This window comes from Lepisosteus oculatus, chromosome 14 (assembly GCF_040954835.1).
Source record: "Lepisosteus oculatus isolate fLepOcu1 chromosome 14, fLepOcu1.hap2, whole genome shotgun sequence".
NCBI classification, from domain to species: Eukaryota; Metazoa; Chordata; class Actinopteri; order Semionotiformes; family Lepisosteidae; genus Lepisosteus; species Lepisosteus oculatus.
The window spans coordinates 39,346,713-39,361,474 of record NC_090709.1 but is presented as its reverse complement, the minus strand read 5'-3'; the positions used below and the strand labels follow the sequence as shown (position 1 = coordinate 39,361,474).

At 56.5% G+C, this 14,762-nt stretch overlaps 1 protein-coding gene across 1 annotated transcript in view; it reads left to right on the top strand.

Moving 5' to 3' along the window:
* slc44a4 (solute carrier family 44 member 4) overlaps window positions 1-13,080 on the top strand; it is a 21,893-nt gene extending 8,813 nt beyond the window's left edge. Inside the window, exons 3-22 of the mRNA XM_069198259.1 lie at window positions 65-138; window positions 239-317; window positions 518-617; window positions 1,537-1,662; window positions 1,760-1,820; window positions 1,911-2,025; window positions 2,116-2,199; window positions 3,976-4,088; window positions 4,895-5,017; window positions 5,472-5,571; window positions 5,664-5,756; window positions 6,137-6,239; window positions 7,494-7,750; window positions 8,641-8,735; window positions 9,093-9,196; window positions 9,293-9,366; window positions 9,548-9,618; window positions 10,501-10,595; window positions 11,136-11,220; window positions 11,751-13,080. Of these exons, the coding sequence (XP_069054360.1) occupies window positions 65-138; window positions 239-317; window positions 518-617; window positions 1,537-1,662; window positions 1,760-1,820; window positions 1,911-2,025; window positions 2,116-2,199; window positions 3,976-4,088; window positions 4,895-5,017; window positions 5,472-5,571; window positions 5,664-5,756; window positions 6,137-6,239; window positions 7,494-7,750; window positions 8,641-8,735; window positions 9,093-9,196; window positions 9,293-9,366; window positions 9,548-9,618; window positions 10,501-10,595; window positions 11,136-11,220; window positions 11,751-11,863 (2,065 nt within the window). The 3' untranslated portion in view covers window positions 11,864-13,080. The remainder of the gene's footprint in view (window positions 1-64; window positions 139-238; window positions 318-517; window positions 618-1,536; window positions 1,663-1,759; window positions 1,821-1,910; window positions 2,026-2,115; window positions 2,200-3,975; window positions 4,089-4,894; window positions 5,018-5,471; window positions 5,572-5,663; window positions 5,757-6,136; window positions 6,240-7,493; window positions 7,751-8,640; window positions 8,736-9,092; window positions 9,197-9,292; window positions 9,367-9,547; window positions 9,619-10,500; window positions 10,596-11,135; window positions 11,221-11,750) is intronic.
* Window positions 13,081-14,762: the final 1,682 nt, after the last annotated feature.

The following is a 14,762-nucleotide window of genomic DNA, read 5'->3' as shown; positions in this document are numbered from 1 at the left end:
TAACCCCTCTCTCTCTCTCTCAGTGCAGTGTTACTGTCTGTATTAACCTGTCTCTCTCTCTCAGAGGCTGTACTGACATTATTTGCTGTGTGTTGTTCTTGGCCGCCATTGTTGGCTACATGATCGTGGGAATTCTGGGTAAGCCGAGCGGTCAACACCCCTGTCTCTCCTCTTGTCTCTTCCCGCGGACGAGGTGATGGAGAGCCTCATCCTCTGTCTGTGTCCCCCTTTCTGTCAGCCTGGCTGTACGGAGACCCCCGACAAGTCCTGTACCCCCGAAACTCCACTGGCAGCTTCTGTGGAGTGGGAGAGAACAAGTGAGACATTTTCTGTCTGTCCTGTCAGTGTCCTCGTGTGTGTCTTGTCTGACCTCGTACTGTCCTGCTGGCTTTCATGTCTGTCTGCTGTGTGTGTGTACCGACTGCATTCTCCCAGTGTCTGTGTCCTGGGTCCTGTGCTCAGTCTCTCTTGGGTGCCAGTGTAACCAGTTGCTCTTGTGCTCTGTCTCCTTTGGCAGAGACAAGCCCAGTGTGCTGTATTTCAATATCCTGAAGTGTGCCACCTCTACTAACATCATGGCTGCAGCTTTGAATGGACTTCAGTGTCCCACAACACAGGTTTTTATAAATCGCTACTGTGTGAGGAGTGTCTCTGGGGTCTGTGTGAGCGGTCTGGACTCCTCTCTCTGTGTGAGGAGCGTCTCTGGGGTCTGTGTGGGGGTCTGGACTCCTCTCTCTGTGTGAGGAGCGTCTCTGGGGTCTGTGTGAGGGTCTGGACTCCTCTCTCTGTGTGAGGAGCGTCTCTGGGGTCTGTGTGAGGGTCTGTACTCCTCTCTCTGTGTGAGGAGTGTCTCTGGGGTCTGTGTGAGGGTCTGTACTCCTCTCTCTGTGTGAGGAGTGCCTCTGGGGTCTGTGTGAGGGTCTGTACTCCTCTCTCTGTGTGAGGAGTGTCTCTGGGGTCTGTGTGAGGGTCTGGACTCCTCTCTCTGTGTGAGGAGTGTCTCTGGGGTCTGTGTGAGGGTCTGGACTCCTCTCTCTGTGTGAGGAGTGTCTCTGGGGTCTGTGTGAGGGTCTGGACTCCTCTCTCTGTGTGAGGAGTGCCTCTGGGGTCTGTGTGAGGGTCTGGACTCCTCTCTCTGTGTGAGGAGTGCCTCTGGGGTCTGTGTGAGGGTCTGGACTCCTCTCTCTGTGTGAGGAGTGTCTCTGGGGTCTGTGTGAGGGTCTGGACTCCTCTCTCTGTGTGAGGAGTGTCTCTGGGGTCTGTGTGAGGGTCTGGACTCCTCTCTCTGTGTGAGGAGTGTCTCTGGGGTCTGTGTGAGGGTCTGGACTCCTCTCTCTGTGTGAGGAGTGTCTCTGGGGTCTGTGTGGGGGTCTGTACTCCTCTCTCTGTGTGAGGAGTGTCTCTGGGGTCTGTGTGAGGGTCTGGACTCCTCTCTCTGTGTGAGGAGTGTCTCTGGGGTCTGTGCGAGGGTCTGGACTCCTCTCTCCAACAGATCAGACCTGGGGGGTTGTGTTAAAGGGACTTTGTCTCTCTCAGATCTGTGTGGCGACGTGTCCCAATGACTTCTGGATTGTTCCACCACAAGGTTACATGCAGCCCCCCAAAAGTGTCTTCCAGCAGCAGTACTGCGTCCCCTCCTTTAATCTCGCCACGACAAACATGGTACGTCTCTCTCTTCTTCCGCCGATGCACGTGGGGACCTTTGCGTCTTCATGTCTGTATTAACCCTTCTCCGTCTCTCTCTCTCGCCATCCCTCAGTCCACCAGTGACGTTATCAATAAGGAGCTGTGTGCCTATTTCTACACTCCGTCTTCCTCAGGTGAGAGGGTGGGTGGCTTGGTTCTCGTCTCGGAGGTGGGGTGGCCCCGTCGGTCCCTGTCTGAGCCTCTCTCCCCGTGTCTGCCTGCAGTTCTGGGGCGCTGCCTGCCCAGTATGGGCTCGCTGAGCGTCATCCCTTCCAACTTCTCCATCCCCGGCCTGAGCTCGGCCAACCAGACTGCCAGCAGGATCCGAAACGCCACCCAGTGAGTCTCTCGCCACGCTGGGCCGGGGGGGCGTGGTGGTGTCTGGGACAGGTCTGTGATAGCCCCCCTCTCTCTCTCTCTGTGCCTTAGAGATGTCGTCTTGGGGTTCAACGCCAAGGAGATTGGGGTGCGCATCTTCGAGGACTTTGCGGTGTCCTGGTACTGGATCCTCATGTGAGTCTCTGCGTGTGCGCTGCAAGGGTGCGCTCACACACACACACACACTCACACGCACACATTCAGAGCTCTGAGGTAGAACTGTAGATAATGTGAGAATCCTCTCAGATGTGTGTCAGTGCACTGCCCTGCGCTGACGGTGTATTGCTGACCTGTAGAGGTGTTAATCACCTGTAGAGGTGTTAATCACAGTGTATTAATCTCCTGTAGAGGTATCAATCGCAGTGTATTAATCGCCTGTAGAGGTATTAATCACAGTGTATTAATCTCCTGTAGAGGTATTAATCACAGTGTATTAATCTCCTGTAGAGGTATTAATCGTGGTGTATTAATCACCTGTAGAGGTATTAATCGTGGTGTATTAATCTCCTGTAGAGGTATTAATCGCGGTGTATTAATCTCCTGTAGAGGTATTAATCACGGTGTATTAATCTCCTGTAGAGGTATTAATCACGGTGTATTAATCGCCTGTAGAGGTATTAATCACGGTGTATTAATCGCCTGTAGAGGTATTAATCGCGGTGTATTAATCGCCTGTAGAGGTATTAATCGCGGTGTATTAATCGCCTGTAGAGGTATTAATCGCGGTGTATTAATCGCCTGTAGAGGTGTTAATCGCGGTGTATTAATCGCCTGTAGAGGTGTTAATCGCGGTGTATTAATCTCCTGTAGAGGTGTTAATCGCGGTGTATTAATCTCCTGTAGAGGTGTTAATCGCAGTGTATTAATCTCCTGTAGAGGTGTTAATCGCAGTGTATTAATCACCTGTAGAGGTTATTAATCACAGTGTATTAATCTCCTGTAGAGGTGTTAATCACGGTGTATTAATCTCCTGTAGAGGTTATTAATCACAGTGTATTAATCTCCTGTAGAGGTGTTAATCACGGTGTATTAATCTCCTGTAGAGGTATTTATCGCGGTGTATTAATCTCCTGTAGAGGTATTAATCACGGTGTATTAATCTCCTGTAGAGGTATTAATCACGGTGTATTAATCGCCTGTAGAGGTATTAATCGCGGTGTATTAATCGCCTGTAGAGGTATTAATCGCGGTGTATTAATCGCCTGTAGAGGTGTTAATCGCGGTGTATTAATCTCCTGTAGAGGTGTTAATCGCGGTGTATTAATCTCCTGTAGAGGTGTTAATCGCGGTGTATTAATCTCCTGTAGAGGTTATTAATCGCAGTGTATTAATCTCCTGTAGAGGTGTTAATCACAGTGTATTAATCTCCTGTAGAGGTGTTAATCACAGTGTATTAATCTCCTGTAGAGGTGTTAATCACAGTGTATTAATCTCCTGTAGAGGTGTTAATTGCGGTGTATTAATCTCCTGTAGAGGTATTTATCGCGGTGTATTAATCGCCTGTAGAGGTATCAATCTCCTGTAGAGGTATTGCCCCTGAGCCCAGGACAGCTGTACAGGGTTGTTATTGACTTCAGAGACGGAGAGGCACGTTGTTTGTCTCCCCCTTGTGGCCGGCGGGGTGCACTGCAGTCACTGCGGGGGTCCAGTAGGGGGTCAGACCGACTCAATCCAAGGTGCTTTATTAGCGTGGCCGATGGGTACCATCAGTGTTGCCAAAGCGCCTAAAATAAACAAATGAACATGAAACAAAACAAAAAATAAAAGTAAAATAAAATCTTCAGACATTTACAACAAAGACATATTATTGAGAGACAGGCTCACTGGTCCTCAGGCTGGGACAGGAGATCACACACTGGGCTGCCAGTTCAGCTGAGTTTCCTCCTCTCCCTCTCCCCCCCTCCCGGACAGCGGCCTGCTCATCGCCATGGCCACCAGCCTGCTCTTCCTCCTCCTCCTGCGGTTCATGGCCGGCATCCTGGTCTGGGTTCTGATCGTGGGCGTGCTGGGTGTCATCGCGTACGGTGAGGCAACGAGACCCGTCTCTCACTGCCCAGGGTGCTGCCCGTGTCTCTCTGTGCACAGTCAGGTGCCTGTCGGTCTCTCTCTCTCTGTCCAGCGTCCTGTCTGTCTCTCTGTGCACAGTCAGGTGCCTGTCTGTCTCTCTCTCTCTGTCCAGTGTCCTGTCTGTCTCTCTGTGCACAGTCAGGTGCCTGTCGGTCTCTCTCTCTCTCTGTCCAGTGTCCGGTCTGTCTCTCTGTGCACAGTCAGGTGCCTGTCGGTCTGTCTCTGTGTCCAGTGTCCTGTCTGTCTCTCTGTGCACAGTCGGGTGCCTGTCTGTCTCTCTCTCTCTGTCCAGTGTCCTGTCTGTCTCTCTGTGCACAGTCAGGTGCCTGTCGGTCTCTCTCTCTCTCTGTCCAGTGTCCGGTCTGTCTCTCTGTGCACAGTCAGGTGCCTGTCTCTCTCTGTCCAGCGTCCGGTCTGTCTCTCTGTGCACAGTCAGGTGCCTGTCTGTCTGTCTCTCTGTGCACAGTCAGGTGCCTGTCTGTCTGTCTCTCTGTGCACAGTCAGGTGCCTGTCTGTCTGTCTCTCTGTGCACAGTCAGGTGCCTGTCGGTCTCTCTCTCTCTGTCCAGCGTCCTGTCTGTCTCTCTGTGCACAGTCAGGTGCCTGTCTGTCTGTCTCTGTGTCCAGTGTCCTGTCTGTCTCTCTGTGCACAGTCAGGTGCCTGTCTGTCTGTCTCTCTGTGCACAGTCAGGTGCCTGTCTGTCTCTCTCCGTGCAGTGTCCTGTCTCTGTGTTCACAGTGAGGTGCCTGTCTGTCTGTCTCAGGTATCTGGCACTGTTACTGGGAGTACGATAACTACAGAAACTCCAACGTCTCCATCAACAACATCGGCTTCACCACCAACCTCTCGGCCTACCTGCAGGTGAAGGAGACCTGGCTGGCTTTCTGTGAGTCTCATCATCATCATCATCATCATCGTCTTCATTACAAACTGCTCCTCTTCCTCTCTCTCTGTCTCCCAGTCATTATCCGGTGCGATCTTCATCTGTCTCTCTCTCTCCCTCCGGGGACAATCCCAGATATCCTTCTCTAACTCGACACTAACCTGCCTGTCTCTCTCGGATGGTGAACACGCTGAATGTGTTTCTGGGACTGCACACTAACCTGTCTCCCTCCCTCCCTCCCTCCCTCCCTCTCTCTCTCTTCCCCAGTGATTATGCTGAGTTGCACGCTAACCTGTCCCTCTCTCTGCCTGTCTCCCTCCCTCACTCTCTCTCTTCCCCAGTGATTATCCTGAGTTGCACACTAACCTGTCTCTCTCTCTCTGCCTGTCTCCCTCTCTCTATCTCTCCCAGTGATTATCCTGAGTTGCACACTAACCTGTCTCTCTCTCCCTCCCAGTGATTATCCTGGCTGCCCTAGAGCTCATCCTGCTGCTCCTGCTCATCTTCCTGCGGACCCGAATCCTCATCGCCATCGCACTCATCAAGGAAGCCAGCAAGTCCGTCAGACAACACACACTCACCCCCTGTCTCTCTGCCCTGGTGCCTGTCAGACAACGCACACTAACCCCCCCGCCTGTCTCTCTCTCAGGGCGATTGGTCACATCATGAGTGCGCTGGTGTACCCCCTGGTGACCTTCTCCCTGCTGGTGGTGTGTGTGGCGTACTGGGGCATCACGGCGCTGTATCCTGTCGCCACTGCTGGGCCAGCCAAGCCAGCAACCAGCCCTGTCTCTCTCTCTTTCTCAGGGCCTGTCTGTCTCTGTGAGGCCCAGACTCTCTCTCTCGGAGCAGTCCCAGTCCTGTCTCTCTCTCTTTCTCAGGGCCTGTCTGTCTCTGTGAGGCCCGGTCTCTCTCTCTCGGAGCAGTCCCAGCCCTGTCTCTCTCTCTTTCTCAGGCCCTGTCTGTCTCTGTGAGGCCCTGTCTGTCTCTCAGGAGCAGTCCCAGCCCTGTCTCTCTCACAAGCCCTGTCTGTCTCTGTGAGGCCCTGTCTGTCTCTCAGGAGCAGTCCCAGTCCTGTCTCTCTCTCTCTCGGAGCTGTGCCAGTCCTTGACAGCCCTGCAGGTACCTCGCCACCTCCGGGGGACCCCTGTACAGAGTGGTCGCTCTCAACTCCTCGGTCCCCAGCTGCCAGAACGTCACTGGCAACGACAGCTGTGACCCAGCGGTACTGCCTGTCGGCTCACCAGCTGTCTCTCCCTCCCTCAGCCCTGTGCTAACCTGTCTCTCGCTCTCTCCCTCCCTCAGCCCTGTGCTAACCTGTCTCTCCCCCTCCCTCCCTCAGCCCTGTGCTAACCTGTCTCTCCCTCTCCCTCCCTCAGCCCTGTGCTAACCTGTCTCTCCCTCCCTCAGCCCTGTGCTAACCTGTCTCTCCCTCTCTCCCTCAGCCCTGTGCTAACCTGTCTCTCCCTCTCTCCCTCAGCCCTGTGCTAACCTGTCTCTCCCTCTCTCCCTCAGCCCTGTGCTAACCTGTCTCTCTCTCTCGCTCTCTCCCTCCCTCAGCCCTGTGCTAACCCGTCTCTCTCTCTCGCTCTCTCCCTCCCAGCCCTGTGCTAACCTGTCTCTCTTTCTCTCTCCCTCCCTCAGCCCTGTGCTTATCTGTCTCTCTTTCTCTCTCCCTCCCCCAGCCCTGTGCTAACCTGTCTCTCTCTCCCTCCCTCAGCCCTGTGCTGCTAACCTGTCTCTCCCTCTCCCAGCCCTGTGCTAACCTGTCTCTCTCTCTTTCTCTCCCCAAGCCCTGTGCTGCTAACCTTTCTCTCTCTCTCTTTCTCTCCCTCAGCCCTGTGCTAACCTGTCTCTCCCTCCCTCAGCCCTGTGCTTATCTGTCTCTCTTTCTCTCTCCCTCCCCCAGCCCTGTGCTAACCTGTCTCTCGCTCTCTCCCTCCCTCAGCCCTGTGCTAACCTGTCTCTCGCTCTCTCCCTCCCAGCCCTGTGCTAACCTGTCTCTCCCTCTCCCAGCCCTGTGCTAACCTGTCTCTCTCTCTTTCTCTCCCCAAGCCCTGTGCTGCTAACCTTTCTCTCTCTCAGCCCTGTGCTAACCTGTCTCTCCCTCCCTCAGCCCTGTGCTAACCTGTCTCTCCCTCCCTCAGCCCTGTGCTAACCTGTCTCTCGCTCTCTCCCTCCCAGCCCTGTGCTAACCTGTCTCTCGCTCTCTCCCTCCCTCAGCCCTGTGCTAACCTGTCTCTCGCTCTCTCCCTCCCTCAGCCCTGTGCTAACCTGTCTCTCGCTCTCTCCCTCCCTCAGCCCTGTGCTAACCTGTCTCTCGCTCTCTCCCTCCCAGCCCTGTGCTAACCTGTCTCTCCCTCTCCCAGCCCTGTGCTAACCTGTCTCTCTTTCTCTCTCCCTCCCCCAGCCCTGTGCTAACCTGTCTCTCTCTCCCTCCCTCAGCCCTGTGCTGCTAACCTGTCTCACTCTCCCCCAGACCTTTAACTCCTCCCAGTACGCCTGCCGGTCCGTGCGCTGTGTCTTCCTCAAGTACAACGACCAGGGCCTGTTCCAGCGGAACCTCTTCAACCTGCAGGTGTACAACGTGCTGGCCTTCCTGTGGTGCGCCAACTTCGTCATCGCGCTGGGCCAGTGCACCCTTTCGGGCGCCTTCGCCTCCTACTACTGGGCCCTGCGCAAGCCCGCGGACATCCCGGCCCTGCCCCTCACCGCCAGCTTCCTGCGGGCCCTGCGGTACGGCCGGGCCGAGATCGCCCGGGCCGAGCTCCGGGGTCGGGGTCTGTGTGGTGCCCCCTGGGTCCGTGGCGGTGTGTGTGTGTGTGTGTGTGTGTGTGTGTGTGTGTGTGTGTGTGTGTGTGTGTGTGTGTGTGTGTGTAGGCCCGTGCAGTTGCTGGCTTTCTGTGTGTTGCGTATGCGTGTGGTTGTCGTCTCTGTGTGTGTGTGGTGTTTCTATCTGTGTGTGTGGGATTTAAATAGGTTTGTGGTGTTTCTTTACTATGTGGGTGGGATTTAAATATGTTTGTGGTGTTTCTTTACTATGTGGGTGTGTAGTATATGTGTGTGTTTACTGTGTGTGTGGTTCTTGTGTTTCTGTGTGTGGGTGTTGTGGGGTTCTTGTTTTTCTGTGTGTTTACTGTGTGGGCGTTGTGGGGTTCTCATTTTTCTGTGTGTGTTTACTGTGTGTAGGTGTTTAGTATGGGTGTGTAGTGTATGCATGTGGTTTTAAGTGTGTGACGTTTGTTTACCATGTTTGTGTGGTTCATGTCTTTCTGTGTGTGGGTGTTTAGTATGGGTGTGTAGTGTATGTGTGTGGTGTTTGTTTACTATGTGTGTGTGGTTTATGTGTGTGTTTACTGTGTCTGGGTGTTTCTATCTGTGGGTGTGGGTGTTGTGGGGTTCTTGTGTTTCTGTGTGTGTGTGTGTTACTGAGCCTCTCTGCCACACAGACGTGCAGTACTAACCCTCACCAAGGGAGGTGCTGTCTCCCTCAGTGGAGTGGGCGTCCGGAACGATGAAGTGAGTCGCTTTCACCCTGACTGGGGGGTGTGTGTGTGTGTGTCTGCCCCACCTGACGCTGACCTGTCCCTCTGTCCCTCCGTCCCTCCGTCCCTCGGTCCCTGCAGATACCACGTGGGGTCTCTGGCGTTCGGAGCTTTGATTCTGACGATTGTCCAGTTCATTCGGATACTCCTGGAGTACCTGGACCACAAGTTCAGAGGTGAGGGTCGCCGAGTGAGTGTGTCTGGATTAGACACTGTGTGAGTGTATAAACCTGTCTGTCTCTCTCTCTGTGTGAGTGTACCGTACTGTGAGTGTATAAACCTGTCTCTCTCTCTCTCTGTGTGAGTGTATTAACCCTTCTCTCTCTCTGTCAGTGCGAGTGTATTAACCCGTCTCTATCTCTCTCAGTGCGAGTGTACCGTGCTGTGAGTGCATTAACCTGTCTCTCTCCGTCAGTGTGAGTGTACCGTGCTGTGAGCGTATGAACCCGTCTCTCTCTCTCTGTCAGTGTGAGTGTATTAACCCGTCTCTCTCTCTCTGTCAGTGTGAGCGTATTAACCCGTCTCTCCCCCAGCTGCTCAGAACCCCTGCGCCAGGTTCGTCATGTGCTGCCTCAAGTGCTGTTTCTGGTGCCTGGAGAAGTTCATCAAGTTCATCAACAGGAACGCCTACATCATGGTACGACCGTCCGGCCCGGTCCTCCGGTTCTGACCCACCCCCCCCCCCCCCCCGAGGGGTCCCGCTGTGTGTGACCGTATCCCCTTCCCGCTGCAGATTGCCATTTACGGGAAAAACTTCTGCGTCTCGGCCAAGAACGCCTTCAAGCTGCTGATGAGGAACATCGTGAGGTGAGCAGGGGGAGGCTGGACGTGTGGACGTGTGGACGTGTGGACGTCCCCCCCCCCCCCACCACCACCCTCGCCCGTGAGCGCCCTGCCGGGTGTCGTCGGCACGCTAGGAACCAAAGTGGCGCGGGAGGGGGCGGCGCGGGGGACGCCTTTGCCTGACGCGCCCTGCCTGTCTCCGCAGGGTGGTGGTGCTGGATAAGGTGACGGACCTGCTGCTGTTCTTCGGGAAGCTGCTGGTGGTGGGCGGAGTGGGTAAGTGATGCTAGACGCGTGTCTGCGAGATCTTCTGTTGGGTTCGTGATGCCAGTTCCTCTCTATCTCTCTCTCTCTAGTCCCCTGTCTCCCTCTCTTTCTCCCTCTTTCCCTCTCTAATTCCCTGTCTCTCCGTCTCCCTCTCGAGTCACCTGTCTTTCTCTCGAGTCCCCTGTCTAGTCCCCTGTCTCCCTCTCTTTCTCTCGAGTCCCCTCTCTAGTCCCTGTGTCTCCCTCTCGAGTCCCCTGTCTCCCTCTCGAGTCCCCTCTCTAGTCCTCTCTTCCTCTCGAGTCCCCTGTCTCCCTCTCGAGTCCCCTCTCGAGTCCCCTGTCTCCCTCTCGAGTCCCCTCTCTAGTCCTCTCTCCCTCTCGAGTCCCCTCTCTAGTCCTCTCTCCCTCTCGAGTCCCCTCTCTAGTCCTCTCTCCCTCTCGAGTCCCCTCTCTAGTCCTCTCTTCCTCTCGAGTCCCCTCTCTAGTCCTCTCTTCCTCTCGAGTCCCCTCTCGAGTCCCCTCTCGAGTCCCCTCTCGAGTCCCCTCTCGAGTCCTCTCTTCCTCTCGAGTCCCCTCTCTAGTCCTCTCTTCCTCTCGAGTCCCCTCTCGAGTCCTCTCTTCCTCTCGAGTCCCCTCTCTAGTCCTCTCTTCCTCTCGAGTCCCCTCTCTAGTCCTCTCTTCCTCTCGAGTCCCCTCTCTAGTCCTCTCTTCCTCTCGAGTCCCCTCTCTAGTCCTCTCTTCCTCTCGAGTCCCCTCTCTAGTCCTCTCTTCCTCTCGAGTCCCCTCTCTAGTCCTCTCTTCCTCTCGAGTCCCCTCTCTAATCCCCTGTCTCCCTCTCGAGTCTTCTGTCTACTCCCATCTCCCTCTCTAATCCCCCGTCTCCCTGTCTCAGGGGTCCTGGCCTTCTTTTTCTTCTCCGGGAGGATCCAGCTGCCCAGTGACACCTTCCGCCCCGAGACGCTCAACTACTATTGGGTGCCCATCATCGTAAGTGCCGTCAGTCACTCCCGGCGTCCCGCCCTCCCTCAGCCTCCACTGGTGCGGCGGCCCGTCAGTCATTCCTCGGCGACCAATCGCTGCCCAGATTGAGCCAGGGTATCGGCTTCAACCACAGGGCTGGGCAGCCTGTTCCCCACCCCCACCCCCCTCTGTGTACAGCAGAGCCTCCTGTCCTGACTGGAGGAGCTCACCCAGCTGTGTCTGGAGAGAAGCCGGGGTATCGGCTTCAACCACAGGGCTGGGCAGCCTGTTCCCCACCCCCACCCCCCTCTGTGTACAGCAGAGCCTCCTGTCCTGACTGGAGGAGCTCACCCAGCTGTGTCTGGAGAGAAGCCGGGGTATCGGCTTCAACCACAGGGCTGGGCAGCCTGTTCCCCACCCCCACCCCCCTCTGTGTACAGAAGCCCGCTGGGTTGAGTGTGCCAGAGCCCCTGGGGGTGGTCAGTGCTCGGCCAGGTCAGGGGGTTGACCTGTGTGTCCGGGCAGCAGGGGCAGGTGTGAGGGTCTCACTGTGCTGTTGTGTTTCAGACGGTGGTCGTGGGCTCCTACCTGGTCGCTCAGGGCTTCTTCAGCGTCTACAGCATGTGTGTGGACACACTCTTCCTCTGCTTCTGTGAGTGGACACACTGACCGGCCCCTGCAGGACAGGACTGGACACACTGACCGGCCCCTGCAGGACAGGACTGGACACACTGACAGACCCCTGCAGGACAGGACAGGACTGGACACACACACTGACTGACCCCTCCAGGACCAGGACTGGATACACACACACTGACCCCTCCAGGACCAGGACTGGACGCACACTGACTGACTGACCCCTCCAGGACCAGGACTGGACAGGACTGGAGACACACTGACTGACCGGCCCCTGCAGGACAGGACTGGAGACACACTGACTGACTGACCCCTCCAGGACCAGGACTGGACACACTGACCGACCCCTCCAGGACCAGGACTGGACACACACACACACTGACTGACTGACCCCTCCAGGACCAGGACTGGACACACACACTGACTGACTGACCCCTTCAGGACCAGGGCTGGACACACACACTGACTGACTGACCCCTCCAGGACAGGACTGGAGGGCCCCGCGAGGTGGACGCTGTGTGTTGACGCTGTGTCTCTCTCTCCCAGTGGAGGATCTGGAGAGGAACGATGGCTCGGTCCAGAAGCCCTACTACATGTCCAAGAGCCTGATGAAGATTCTCAACAAGAAGAACAAGCTGCCCAAGGCAGAGAAGAAATAAGACACTTCATCCTCCTCCTCCTCTTCCTCACCCCCCACGCTGCCTCCCCAGCAGTTTGTCACGTCTGCAATAAAACCCCTCCCTTGCACAGACACCCCGGCTGCTGCTCTCTCTGGGCCTGTCTCACTCTCACCACCTCCTCTCTCTGGGCCTGTCTCCCTCTCCCTCTCACCTCTCTCTGGGCCTGTCTCCCTCTCACCACCTCCTCTCTCTGGGCCTGTCTCCCTCTCCCTCTCACCTCCTCTCTCTGGGCCTGTCTCCCTCTCCCTCTCACCTCCTCTCTCACAGGACAGCACAGGGAGCCCCTCAGTCATAGACGCACACAGCAGGACAGGAGACGCAGTGAGAGAGGAGAGCACAGGGAGCCCCTCAGTCATAAACACACACAGCAGGACAGGAGACACAGCGAGAGAGAGAGAGGAGATCACAGAGAGTCCCTCAGTCATAAACACACACAGCAGGACAGGAGACACAGTGAGAGAGAGAGGAGATCACAGGGAGTCCCTCAGTCATAGACACACACAGCAGGACAGGAGACACAGAACAGCGCTGAAAGGTGTTGAGTTCAGGTCTGAAGGGGTGAAGGTGTCTTTCTGACAGGGGGGCTCAGAGGTCAAGCACAGTCTGCGTTCCTCTCTTTCTCCTCCCTCTCCCCTCCTCTCCTCTTGCTCCTTTCCCTCTCTCCTTGCTCCTCCCTCTAACCCGTCTGTTTTTCAAAGGGGGTGAGTCTCTTAGGGGCTGGGGTTGCCCTCTGACATCCGGGACGTTGCTCAGACTCTGCCTGGAGGGCCCCATGCTGACCTCTGACCCCCCACCCCCAGCAGGAGGAGCTGGTTCTGATCCGGGAGGGAGACCGGATCGGTCCCGCCAGGTGACTTGACCGCGTGGCACCCGCGGGTTCTGCTGTGCGCCGTCTCTCTCGCCCGGCGCTGGGTTGGAGCCGAGAGGCCTCGGGGGTTGGTGACCCCTCCGTTTGCTGCCCGGTGTTGTGTCTCGCCCGCAGCTCGATATCTTAATTTTCCCTGGGATGGTGTCGCAGGAGACGCGCCCCCGTCTCGGTCTGCGCACGCCGGCTGGTGTTGTGGACGTTTTAATCTCTTTGTAAGCAGGTGACTGAACCCTGTTTTGTTTTCTTCGGCACGGTTGCCGCGGTGATTGTTTGTACCATCGCTCAGTGCGAGAAACGCGCTCATTAAAAAGAGTGTTGGGGAAAAAAACGAGGTGCTTGATTTGGAGGGGTGACCCGGGGGTGTGTGTGACCTATGTGTGGTCTGGGGTTTCTGGGGTTCACCTGCTCCTGGGGTACCACCACCCTGCTCTGCTGATGTGATCGTTCAAGGGGACCCCCCGTTTTAATCCAGCCTGCTGCCACGGTGTCCCCCAGACCTCTCACTGGTCCGTACTGAGACCCCCTGTTTCAGTGTCACACCGCTGTGCCTCTCAGAACTAACTGACCCCTCCAGGACCAGGGCTGGACACACACTGACTGACCCCTCCAGGATCAGGACTGGACACACACGCTGACTGACTGACCCCTCCAGGACCAGGACTGGACACACACTGACTGACCCCTCCAGGACCAGGACTGGACACACACACTGACTGACCCCTCCAGGACCAGGACTGGACACACACACTGACTGACCCCCCCAGGACCAGGGCTGGACGCACACACTGCCTGACTCCTCCAGGACCAGGACTGGACGCACACACTGCCTGACTCCTCCAGGACCAGGACTGGACGCACACACTGCCTGACTCCTCCAGGACCAGGACTGGACGCACACACTGCCTGACTCCTCCAGGACCAGGACTGGACGCACACACTGCCTGACTCCTCCAGGACCAGGACTGGACGCACACACTGCCTGACTCCTCCAGGACCAGGACTGGACACACACTGCCTGACCCCTCCAGGACCAGGACTGGACACACACTGCCTGACCCCTCCAGGACCAGGGCTGGACACACTGACTGACCCCTCCAGGACCAGGGCTGGACACACTGACTGACCCCTCCAGGACCAGGACTGGACACACACACTGACTGACCCCTCCAGGACCAGGGCTGGACACACACACTGACTGACCCCTCCAGGACCAGGACTGGACACACACACACTGACTGACCCCTCCAGGACCAGGACTGGACACACACACACTGACTGACCCCTCCAGGACCAGGACTGGACACACACACACTGACTGACCCCTCCAGGACCAGGACTGGACACGCACACACTGCCTGACCCCTCCAGGTAAGTTCAATCTCTGGTTCCTTTGCTAAACCGCTGGCTGCTGATGTCCGATGTCTCGAGGCCGCTGACCGGTCCTGCCGACGACGCCTCCTACAGGGCCGGGGAGTGACGTCAGTCCGCGCGGTCTGACGGAGGATCCCAACCCACCCAGAGGCGCGGGCTGAGCAGGGCTGAACTCTGTCGGCCAGGATCCTAACCCGGCGACTGGAAGCCTCTCCTGCCTGCTCTGGCGGGGTCGAAGGGCCTGAGGTTTGTCCGTCTCTGCGTCGCGTTTCCGGTTCGTCTCTCGCCGAGTGAGGGAGCCGAGGTGCAGTACCAGTGTCTCTCCACCAGAGGGCGGTGTGTGCGTGTGAGAGTCTGTTGTACCCCTACAAGAGAGACCACCGTGGCCAGTAGATGCCTGCTGAACCCTCGCCACGCTGCTGCGATTCTCGGGTCTGTAGGCTGAACTCTCCCTTGGACTGAGCGTAAGTTCTCCGACACGTTTGCCGGACTCTTCACCGCCTACCGTTGTCCTGCTCGGAGGTCTGTGCTGAACTCTTGCCTGTACTCGGCTTCAACACTCAGATCTGTGTGCCGAAATCTCGTCTGTCTTGTGCTTCCTGGATTCACTGATCGGGTTGGTAGGGTGTTGAATACAGT